Source organism: Petromyzon marinus, chromosome 76, assembly GCF_048934315.1.
Source record: "Petromyzon marinus isolate PM22_M1 ecotype Great Lakes invasive population chromosome 76, UKy_Petmar_22M1.pri1.0, whole genome shotgun sequence".
Lineage (NCBI taxonomy): Eukaryota > Metazoa > Chordata > Hyperoartia > Petromyzontiformes > Petromyzontidae > Petromyzon > Petromyzon marinus.
The window spans coordinates 2,208,530-2,220,924 of record NC_133742.1 but is presented as its reverse complement, the minus strand read 5'-3'; the positions used below and the strand labels follow the sequence as shown (position 1 = coordinate 2,220,924).

The 12,395-nt window shown below is 51.6% G+C and overlaps 2 protein-coding genes across 2 annotated transcripts in view; one reads left to right on the top strand and one right to left on the bottom strand.

The window, feature by feature from the left end:
- Positions 1 to 12,395, top strand: part of LOC116957543 (uncharacterized) — a 186,384-nt gene that overhangs the window by 87,465 nt on the left and 86,524 nt on the right. The window lies entirely within an intron of this gene.
- On the bottom strand, positions 80 to 8,276 carry LOC116957552 (uncharacterized). Its single transcript, XM_076056515.1, has 5 exons — positions 7,887 to 8,276; positions 6,475 to 6,555; positions 5,601 to 5,712; positions 3,208 to 3,328; positions 80 to 2,418 (listed from the first exon to the last, which is right to left on the bottom strand). Exons 1-5 carry the CDS (start codon positions 7,954 to 7,956, stop codon positions 2,263 to 2,265), a joined length of 540 nt encoding a protein of 179 aa, XP_075912630.1. The 5' UTR covers positions 7,957 to 8,276; the 3' UTR covers positions 80 to 2,262.

Sequence of the window (12,395 nt, the reverse complement as noted above, 5' to 3'; positions counted from 1 at the left end):
ATGCAGGGGATACGGACGGTGCTGTTGGTAGTATTCGGTGGCGGTGTTGAGCGCATGTTCACTCACGCACATCGCAGCACTTGATTAATTATTTATTGATTCATGCATAATTCTAAAATCTACTCACGAGCAGAATAAGGTAGTCATGAAAATGTCTATATATGCAGCATTTTCATTGTTTAAGTTGTATGTACTGTATAATGTATAAAATACTTAACACTGAAATCAAGCGTAGCGACTTCGTCACGCACGCCGTGCCGATCGCCGGACTGGTTACAATCGTTGGAGCGGTTTGCCGGATAATGTTGTAAGCAGCCGGATAATCGATGATCGACTGCATTCATCAATGACCTCCATCTCGTATCCACCACGTCACGTTGCGGCTCTAGAAATAGGGATTTATAAACTTTTGTGTTCGTTACCGAATTCGATTTTTTTCGTCTCTTCTTGTCATTTTCGGCTTGCCAACCCCCTGATTTAAGGGTCACAACATAACACACGACGGAGGGGTTGCGTGTCGCATTACAAACCGTGAACCAGAGCCCTCGTTTGGCACCCACAATGCCTCCGAGTGTTCGGATCACGGATCTGCCGATTGCGACTATTTTCAAGAAGGCAACCGGTGCGATGGGCTGGGGGGGTTTGCTGTATACATGCCTAGAGATTGAATCACTTCCGACGATTCTCAGCTGACGTGGTGGACACCGCGTGGCGCGGATAATCGGAAAGTAAAAGCAAGCGCCTCCGATTGATGTTCATCTTTTATATCGCGCCTTCTTAACCAAGGCGCTTAACAGAGACTGAACAACGGTACGGCATGGGAATGTAATGGTGGAGATGCGGTGAATGAAATAGACGAGAGGAAGCAATGGGGGCCAAATCGGTGGTGATGATGATGATGATGCGTGGATTCGGAGAAAGCGAAATTGTTGCCAGCAAATGATGACGAGTGGATTGAACGAAAGGGGAATGGAGTGATAGCTGTATAATGAGGATACGTAGAGTCACGTTGATGTTCGTGTGGGGGAGATTATGGGGGTCGTCGGGTGAGCTTGGGAACTGGGAGTGTTGAGTAAGGAGTGGAAGCTGGTGAGCGAAGGTGACGGTTTAATGTGGAGGGGAAGTTTGTTCCATTTCTCAACCGCAAGCCCCATGAATGAATTGGGAATGAATGAGTGATAGCCATGATGGGGAATGAGTGATACTTAACGGGGCCCGAAAGGGGATTGATTAGAGGCAGGGAAATTGAAGGGATTTGAGGGAGAAATACAAACGTGGAAAGAGTTGGGAACGGAGGATGATTGACAGGGAGGGACTTACGAACCGTCCCGACTTACGAACGGAGTCTCAGGATCGAATTAGGTTCGTAACCCGAGGACTGCCCGATACATTTTGAGAGGGCTTTTGAACCACTGCATCGCAATTACGTTTGCACCCAATTTTTGCGTTGTCGTTAGGAATCTCCTCCACCACCACCTTACGCGGCCCAACCAAATCCATCCGTCACATGAGTACGTGCGTAGCCGCAACAAAAACGAAGGTCGTCAGGTGGTGGAGGGGTTTAGAACACATTGCTGGCGGCTCTTAAGATCACGGGGAATACGTCGAGCGTCTGTGTTTGGAGAGGCACCGCACCACCGAGGCACGGGCCCTGACCAGACAGTGGACACCTCGCCGGTTCTCATTTCCTTAAGCAGCCAATAGCCACCGAATTGTGCCGCTACCGCTGCTGCTCCTGATTCTCCTGCTGTTGCCACTGCCACTGCTGCTGCTACTCCTGCTGCGACTGCTGCTCTTGATTCTCCTGCTACTGCTTCTGTGACTGCTTTTGGTGCTATTGCTGCTACTCCTCCTCCTGCTACTACTGATGCTAACTACTGCGTCTACTACTCCTGCTGCTACCGCTTCTGCTGCTACTACTGCTTCTACTACTACTACTGCGTCTACTGCGACTGCTTCTACCACGCCTACTGCTCTCTACTCTTTTGCTGCTGCTGCTTTTGCCGCTGCTGCTCCAGTGCCCTGTGCGGGAGCGGCTCTTCAATGAGTGCTGGTGGGGTGGGGGTGCTCATCTGGACGCCTCTGCCCGGCTGAAGGATTTTGCTGCCGCCTCGACGCTGGGGGCGACCAAAATGGCGCCTCTCTCCGGGCACGCGGGGGGTTTATGGTCGCCGGGGTGGCCCCACTAGAACAGCGGGGTGGGGGGCCCTCCACTAGAACAGCGGGGTGGGGGGCCTTCCACTAGAACAGCGCTCCCCCCCACTAGAACAGCCCCCCGCAGTCGTTGCTCGTGGCATATCTCTTCATGTCGTTGGCGGCATGCAGGCAGTTGCTGGAGAAGACGTTGTAGGAGTGACCACCGTGCCGCACGAGGTCTCCCACGGTCACTCCGGGGTAAGCCGTAGAGCCAGACGATGGCTGCAGCGGTAAGGGGCAGGGCAGGGGATTGGGATGGGGGTGGGTGGGTGGGTGGGGGGGGTGGGGGCAGCAATGAGAGTCGGCGAAGCGCTCGAGGGGGCGCCGCTCGCTCCTGCCGCTCGTAGCGAGCGGCCGTCGTGGCCGCTGACAGCCACCTCGCTCGCTCCCTGTCGGGCAGTCGCCTCCGCGTCGTCGCCGTCGCAACAACGACAGCAGCAGCCTGCAGCTTCCCTGCTCCGAATCGATGGGCTTCAGAGTGGACCCAAGCATCCAAATGTAGGACCGCCAGAGCTTAGGCGATTGTTAGCAGCGCCGCTTCTCTCCGAGCCCCCCGTTCGTCTGTGGCTTCTAGCGCGCCTCTCAATCGCTCTGCTTCCTTCACCAACCCGCACTGACCGGCGGGGTGAAGTATGGTCAAATATCGATTGGACCATTTTTGCCGGTGCCCCTTTCCAGCAAATGATCCGGGGTCGTGTTAAGATGTCCAAACACGGAACGGACACAGAAGCGACCGCAAGGCATCACCAAGTCTAACACGAAGCACACATCACGCTCGTGATAAGCCATGCAAACGAACACGCTTTGATGACAGTGCCATGCATCGTCCTTGGAACTGATTGGCCAACGCCAGAGGCAGCCTCCTGTGTGGCCTCGTCTCTGCACCGGTGCTGGCCCGGGCAACAACGCCAATAGGTGAACAGTGCAAGGAGACTGATAACAACAAATACACTTTGATAGAAATAATAATGATGATGATGATGATGCTGTGTCGTGGCGTGCACTACGTACCACCACATTCCACTGGCCGCTCATGTGCTTGGGGTCAACCACGACTGTTTGCCAGGAAGAATCCGATGCGTATTTCTTCCCTTTGTGGATCAACCACTGTCCTCCGTTCTCCGTCGTGACCCTGGGCAGGATGGAGAAGGGGAGAGGCGCGCGTCACGTGATCGCCACGAGACGCCCACGCTGTGTTGGTTGGCAATGTTCAGCGTTTACGAGATGCAGTTTTATCGTATATCTACATATATATATAAAAAAGGGAAATTTGTGATGATGTGTATCTGTTCGAAATGTTTAGCATACTTCCCGACATGCTACAAACTTGAAATGTGGCATGTGGGTAGTTTCCAGACTGTACACAATGCAAAAAGTATAAAAATAGACTTTTGTATCTTGCGGGGGGCAGGGCAGTGCGCAATAATGGATATATTTTGCACGGCAAGTGAGCGGTGACGTCACATCTGTGATGTCACTCGCACGCGGCAGAGTCACGCAGTGTGCCTGCTGACGTCACGCGTCCCCCACCCCCACCCTCCGCGTAGGCCGTGAATTAATCCAAGACAAGAATCCAAGTACCGGGCGAAGCCGGGTAGTCAAGCTCGTCTTATATATATAGATGTATATAGTAAGGTCATTTGCAGCAATTACATTTAAACAAATTGTACGTGACATGATAGTGGTTGAGATACTAAAATGTAATGGGGTTGTTATTTGCGTAAATTTATTTATTTTTAAACGTTTATTTATTTATAAAAAACGTCAGTGCCACGCGCAGTGATTTGGCATTTTATTTACAAGGACTTTCCATCTATGTTCTGAAAAGAGGAAGGGGGAGACGAAAAATTAATGTATGCTGTCTGAAAGCCACTGTAAGCGTGAACAATCAATTAAGACCTGAAATGGTTAATCAAATCTTTCCAATGATTGCTAAGCCAGAATCCATCTTCTCGGTTGAAATTATACAAGCACAGAGACAATTTCAACCGAGAAGATGGATTCTGCCTTAGCAATCATTGTAAAGATTTTATAAACCATTTCAGGTCTTAATTGATTGTTCACGCTTACAGTGGCTTTCAGACAGCATACATTAATTTTTCGTCTCCCCCTTTCTCTTTTCAGAACATAGATGGACTCGTCCTTCTAAATAAACTGCTAAATCGCTGCGCGTGGCGCTGACGTTTTTTTTTATAAATAAATACACCGTTTGAAAAATAAATAAAGTAATGCAAACCGACACACCTGATGACGACCGTTTGTGTTATGGTCGAAACGTCGTGAGAATTTTTATTGTTTTATATATATTATTATTTTATTGTTTCCCTTCAACGTGACTTTACCGAAAGAGCTAAGTATATGGGGTTGTTATTATAAGTGGTGGTGGTGTAGTCAAGGTGACAGGCGAACAGATGGGAGAGGTTAGGGAGAGGTTAAGGGTATTTGTAGGGGTAGTGATAGGGGTTGGGGTAGGGGTAGTGGTAGGGGTAGTGATAGGGGTAGTGGTAGGGGTTGGGGTAGTGATAGGGGTTGGGGTAGTGGTAGGGGTTGGGGTAGTGGTAGGGGTAGCGATAGGGGTAGTGGTAGGGGTTGGGGTAGTGATAGGGGTTGGGGTACGGGGTTGGGGTAGTGGTAGTGATAGGGGTAGGGGTTGGGGTAGTGATAGGGGTTGGGGTAGTGATAGGGGTTGGGGTAGTGGTAGGGGTTGGGGTAGTGATATGGGTAGTGATAGCGATAGGGGTAGTGATAGGGGTTGGGGTGGTGATAGGGATAGTGATAGGGGTAGTGGTAGAGATAGTGATAAGGGTTGTGGTAGTGATAGGGGTAGTGATAGGGTTAGAGATAGGGTTAGGGGAGGTGATAGTGGTAGGGGTTGGGGTGGTGATAGGGGTAGTGATAGGGGTAGTGATAGTGGTAGGGGTTGTGGTAGGGGTTGTGTAGATTTGGTCGTAGCTGGGAGTTAGGCAGTATCAGCAGTATCAGCAGGATGATGTTGATGATGATGCTGGGCTAGGCGAGAAGAGACTGTCGGTGGTGTAAAGGGAGGAACGGAAGCTGCAGCTTGTTGATGTTGTTGTTGGTGTTGTTGTTGTTGATGTTGTTGGTGTTGTTGGTGTTGTTGGTGTTGTTGTTGTTGTTGATGTTGTTGGTGTTGTTGTTGATGTTGTTGTTGATGTTGTTGTTGCGACAGTGAAGGCGATTGCCCTGAGTGCTACAGGGGGAGGAGGGGGGTGTTGGTTCCATTGAAGAGGAGCGAGAAGGGGACAGGAAGGAGAGAGGCCGTGAGCGTAGGGGACACGGGGTGGGTCGTCAGGTCGCTCAGACAGAAGGAAGAATGAGACGAGGCGACACGGGGACGTGTCCACGGACGCGTCCCCGAGGATCTCGTGCACTGCCGGACGCACACGATGCCGGCGTGTGGGATGTTGGCCGCGAAGGGTCTCTTCCAGCACTCCACGTAAGTGACCCTGGTGTTGTAGAGTCTGGTGAGCTCCGACTGCGATAGGTGGTCGCTTGCTGGTGACGGAAGGGACGGCATCGCGTTAGCCGAGTGTGCAGCAGCAGCAACAACAACAACAGCAGCAGCAACAACAACAGTAACAACAACAGCAGCAGCAACAACAACAACAGCAACAATAACAGCAGCAATAACAACAGCAACAACAACAGCAGCAGCAACAACAACAACAGCAACAACAGCAGCAACAACAACAACAAAATCCGCAATCAGCCGTTCATGTTGGTGTGTTAGTTGATGTAACCAGGTGAAAGTGACTGGGCTCTGAGCTCTCGTTCAGAGGGGGCGACCTGGCCACAAGCCGTGACGGCAGCACCTCGTCATCTCAGCGGTTGATACCACGACCACTACCACCACCATCACTATCACCACTACCACCACCACCACTATCACCACTACCACCACTACCACCACCACTACCACCACTATCACCACTCCATGGGAGAATGGAGAAGCATGAATTTTGTAAAAAATGTTAATGATTGTTATTAAACATTTAGATTCTAATGATTCTACCAGGGCTTTCCATTCTCTGGAATGAATCTGTGATTGTTATAATTGTACTCTACATTTTTCTTCGTTCTGCTACAAAGTTTCAAGTATTATTTTTTTATAGTTATAATTACTTTTAATATTTTATCATTATAAGAGAATTTCAATATAACATTCAGAACATCTGCAGTTTTAGTTGAAAAAATCTATTTCGTGTGAGTCCACAGCGTTCAAACAATGATCAGCAACGGCAGAGGTATTGGTCCTACCGTGTTCCAGATCCGCCTCGTGTTCATGGATGTGGTCCGAGACATGTCGGTTCCTATCCCGAACGTAGCTGCTGCCACAACCTTCAGAGATTTGTTCATGAAGCCATCCAGATACATAAACACAGACACAACTTCAACGGAGAAGATGGGTACAAACTGAACAATAATTGGAAGGACGTTAATCTTTGTGTTTTTTTCGGTAAAGTCACGTATACATAAGAAATAATAAAATAACAATAGCGTACGACGTTTCGGTTGCAACACAAGCAGCCATCATCAGGTACAGAAGAGCTACATTTACGAGAGAGGGGATACACATAACCCCAGATGTATATACAGACACCCAAGTAGGGGGAACTAACACCGACACAATAGGGGACACAGAGAGAGAAGCATACCAGACAGAGTTTAGCAGAATTTGGAAACCATATAAAGAAACACAGACGGTCGGTCAAAACACAATTAACGCATAGCCTGGTTGATTACGTTATTTCAAAGATTGCTAAATTGCAAGTTAAGTATGACATTTAAGATACAGACGGCACACACACACATAGACATTCAAGTAGAGCGGACCAGCACAGGCACAAGCACACAGTGAAGTCGCCTTAAATAGGCAGAGAAGGCAAGGCTGAGAGACAATGGGACATATTAGCACGAGAAGGCAAGGCTGGGAGACAACGGGACATATTAGCATGAGGTATTCATAGAGCAAAGTGGAGCACGGCAGCAAACATTCGGAAGCACCAAGACCCACACACAGGCAGAGACAGCACAGAGACACAGATCCAAGCACAGACACAAAGGCAGACACACAAGCAGAGACAACACACAGACAACACAAGACAACATAAAGACTTCTCATGCTGAGGACGTTATTAACCAGGTAAAATCTTAACTGATTGTCATGTTTCCATCCTAAATTCCTATGTCAGCTGTTATTTCCGACTCTCTGTGTCCCTCTCTATGCCTCTCTCTTAAATCTCTCACATGCCCTTTAGATTACACTCTGATGCTCACATCTCCCTTGGATTACACTCTCATGCTCACATGTCCTTTGGATTACACTCTCATGCTCACATGTCATTTGGATTACACTCTCATGCTCACATCTCCCTTGGATTACACTCTCATGCTCACATGTCCTGTGGATTACACTCTCATGCTCACATCAAGTGCAGCAGCAGCACGTGGACGGGGCGTGGAGTTGAACCCAGACTCCAACTCACTGCCCGGCCTCGCATTCAACTCTATGGGTTGGTAATCAACTCTCTGGGCTGGTATTCAACTCTATGGGTTGGTAATCAACTCTCTGGGCTGGTATTCAACTCTATGGGTTGGTATTCAACTCTCTGGGCTGGTAATCAACTCTCTGGGCTGGTATTCAAAGCGCGACCGCGGTGTGCACTGACCTGCCACAACTGCAGGCAACAGAAGCAGCAGAAGCAGCCGCGGGGTGCTGCTGCTGCTGCTGCCCAGCATCTTGTTCTCGAAGCTCGCCGTGGCTCCCAGCAAAGTTTGACCGTCACGTGCGCGCGCGCGTGTGTGTGAATGTGCACAGCGTTGAACTTCTGTCGCACCAGCGTTCGTCAGCCAACCGTGCTGCTAATCGGGGGGGGGGAAGGGCCACAAACTAAACACAAACACGCAGTTCTAAAGCAATCCGTCGTTCTCCGCTCTGAAGAACCGGGCGCCACAACTTCGTGTGGACGACAGCTGCAATAAAAGCCTGGAGGAAAACGCAGCGATCCCAGCGCTGTGCACTGGGCTTTAAGGCGTTCATCCACGGCGCGCCCCCGTGAGCACGGAATGTATTTGCCCCTGCTCGCGCGATATTTCCGAGAAACCGCCGCACGCTTTCCCTAAAGTGAACCCCACCCCCTCCCGACGAACATCGTCGTGATGCAAGACGGCTTTTGTTTTGGGGTGGGGAATTTTATTTTATTTAAAAAAAAAATCCCCGAGCCACACGATGGTCTGGGATTGTGGCTCTCAGCGAGGCGTGAGATTCGACTCAAGGCTGTCGATTGCATTAGCGGAGTTGGCTGCAAGGGCCGTGTTGTCCAAGAGGCCGCAGTAGACGCTGCACCTTAGGCGGACAGAAATAAATTTGACCGTGTAAAAAAAATTTTTTAGGTAAAGTCACGTGGGGTAGAAATGAAATGAAATGAATCACGACGTTTCGATCGCGACACAAATCAGTCTTCATCAGGACGGGACAGCCACAGCAAGAAAGCGTGCAGAAGTAGGCGAGATAGCTGCCGTGGCAAGATCTGTTTAGAGTTAGGAGCAGTGGCAGAGGCTGATGTGAGTGTGGTCGGTAGTAGAGATGCCGCGACAACAAGGTAACACCGACCACATTTACACTCACATCAGCCTCTGTCACTGCTCCTAACTCTAAACAGATCTTGCCACGGCAGCTATCTCGCCTACTTCAGCATGTTTTCTTGCTGTCGTGATTTGTTTTATTTAATTCTCTTTATTCCCACGTGATTTTACCGAAATAATCAACGAGTATGGATTCCTGCAGTCACGAAAGCTCCAAATCAAGACTGACCGTGGTTTTTGTTCTTGTTTGTATGATACAACAACATTTTTTTCCGAGATATCTTCTTGAATAATAATATATATATCTATACAGCACAAGGATATGCAACAGTTTATATACGAAGAGGCATGAGTCATGTCAATCTTAATCGTTTTTTTTTGTCATAAGGTGAGAGTAGAAATTTACACCAGAGACGAACTTTTCGATATTTTGTCACTGCAAAATGAGCAATGGCATCTTGAAGCGGTGTGGTTCGCACTATTCGAGCGAGTGACAGGAGCGGTGGTAGTGACACGGGCGAGCAGCAGCAGCAGCAGCAGCGCCGACCGTAGAAAGTCATCACTGAAGGCCGACGAAACAGAAGTGCCTAGGGTCTACTAGAACCGTCATCCGGCTCTGAGTAGCTCCTGGTGCTAACAACGTGGGCTCGCATCCACGGTGCCGTCACCACACAGTCCAGTAGAGATGTTCTTGCTCGGACCCGGTGTGCATCCATGGTGTGGATGCGCCGTTGCCAGGGGCAACGACGCATCCACACCATGGCCTGCGGGCTGGGGGCTGCACCCGCTACCACGACTCCCTTCGTCTGGTCCGCCACGTGCTCACATTTCATTGACTTATTCATATATGGGGGGAGGTGGGAGGGTGGGGGAGTGGGGGGGGGAGTGGGGGGGGGAGTGGGGGGGGAGTGGGGGGGGAGTGGGGGGGAGCTGTCCCTGTGCCGATGACGTCACGGCCGCGATTATGACGCTGCCCAGTGGCAGCGTCATAATCGTGGCCGTGACGTCATCGGCGTAGTATAATCAGCTGTGACGTCCTCATCACCGTCATTAACAGTGGGCCATGATCGGTCCACTGCTGTATCAATTCCCCCCCCCGTCCCCTCCCACCCAAGCCAGCCTCACGGTCTTGGCGAGAAGTGACGACCCCACAGATTCCCATTCACATCCATAGATTATATTCGTACATGACGACGCACGTGACGTTATAATAAGTTGTGTAGACGCTGCAGCGTCATTCGCTGCGAGTGGCATCTCTGCAATGATTATACAGCACGCAGAAATCGCATGGTTTTTAGGGGGGGGGGGCTAAATCCCAACTGTGTAGCAACTTGGATGAAGTAAAATGTGAGAAAAGAATCCTCCCCAGAAGAGTAAAACTCGATGATGAGCAGTAAACAAAAGTGAGGAGTGGAGGCACGAAGCCCTAAGGGGGGTCACACAAATCGTGAATTATTCTCAGGGGGAGTTGTCCCCGGCACAGGGCCACGATCGCAGCGCGTTCACAGACGCGGCTCTGCGTGCCGCGACGCTGCGGGAGACGTCGCAATAATAAATAAATAAATACACGGGCGAGGGCTGGCGCCAGATTTTGTTGTTTGAAGGCCACGCGCGCGACTCCGACTCGAGCGGTGGGACTTTCCCCGCGGTCCACGTGGAGCCTCGTGGGGGACCGCTTCACGCGTGGGGGTAGTGGGGGTGGTGGTCTGTGTGGTGGTGGTGGGGGTGGTGGTGGGAGTGGTGGGGGTGGTGGTGGTGGTGGTCTGTGTGGTGGTGGTGGGGGTGGTGGTCTGTGTGGTGGTGGTGGGGGTGGTGGTGGGGGTGGTGGTGGAGTGGTGGTGGTGGAGGTGATGGTGGTAGTGGTGGGGGTCTGTGTGGAGTGGTGGTGGTGGTGATGGTGGTAGTGGTGGGGGTGGTGGTCTGTGTGGAGTGGTGGTGGGGGTGGTGGTCTGTGTGGTGGTGGTGGGAGTGGTGGTGGTGGTGGTCTGTGTGGAGTGGTGGTGGGGGTCTGTGTGGTGGTGGTGGGGGTGGTGGTGGGAGTGGTGGGGGTGGTGGTGGGGGTGGTCTGTGTGGAGTGGTGGTGGGGGTCTGTGTGGAGTGGTGGGGGGGTGGTGGTGGGGGTGGTGGGGGTCTGTGTGGAGTGGTGGGGGTCTGTGTGGAGTGGTGGGGGTCTGTGTGGAGTGGCGGTGTTGGGGCTGTCTTGGGAGTCGAGGTGTGGCTCTCTGCTGCGCGCTCTGCGTGGGGTCTCCACCTCACCACGCGTGGACTCGCACGTGGAGAGGCATGGGACTCGCACAGAGACCCATAGAGTCACACGGAGAGCTCTAGAAACCATCGACTCGCACAGAGACCCATAGAGTCACACGGATATCTCTAGAAACCATCGACTCGCACAGAGACCCATAGAGTCACACGGAGATCTCTAGAAACCATCGACTCGCGCAGAGACCCATAGAGTCACGTGGGGGATCCATAGATTCGCGTGCATCCTTAGACTCCCACGTAGACCATCATAGAGCCATGAACTGGGAGATCCATAGACTTCCGTAGACTCGCACAGAGACCCATAGACCCTCGGAGAGCCACGGACTTGGGTGGAGCCACAGATTCACATTGAGAGCCAGACTCGCACCAAAGACTCGCACATAGACCCAGAGACTCGCACATAGACCCAGAGACTCGCGCATAGACCCAGAGACTCGCGCATAGACCCAGAGACTCGCACAGAGACCCAAAGACTCGCACATAGACCCAGAGACTCGCACATAGACCCAGAGACTCGCGCATAGACCCAGAGACTCGCACAGAGACACAGAGACTCGCACATAGACACAGAGACTCGCACATAGACACAGAGACTCGCGCATAGACCCAGAGACTCGCGCATAGACCCAGAGACTCGCGCATAGACCCAGAGACTCGCGCATAGACCCAGAGACTCGCACATAGACCCAGAGACTCGCACATAGACACAGAGACTCGCACATAGACACAGAGACTCGCACATACACCCAGAGACTCGCGCATAGACCCAGAGACTCGCGCATAGACCCATGAACTCGCACATAGACCCAGAGACTCGCACATAGACCCAGAGACTCGCACATAGACCCAGAGACTCGCACATAGACCCAGAGACTCGCGCATAGACCCAGAGACTCGCGCATAGACCCAGAGACTCGCACAGAGACCCAGAGACTCGCATAGAGACCCAGAGACTCGCACATAGACACAGAGACTCGCACATAGACCCAGAGACTCGCGCATAGACCCAGAGACTCGTGCATAGACCCAGAGACTCGCACATAGACCCAGAGACTCGCGCACAGACCCAGAGACTCGCACAGAGACTCGCACATAGACCCAGAGACTCGCACAGAGACTCGCACATAGACCCAGAGACTCGCACATAGACCCAGAGACTCGCACATAGACCCAGAGACTCGCGCAGAGACCCAGAGACTCGCCCATAGACCCAGAGACTCGCACATAGACCCAGAGACTCGCACATAGACCCAGAGACTCGCACATAGACTCAGAGACTCGCACAAAGACCCAGAGACTCGCACATAGACCCAGAGACTCGCACAGAG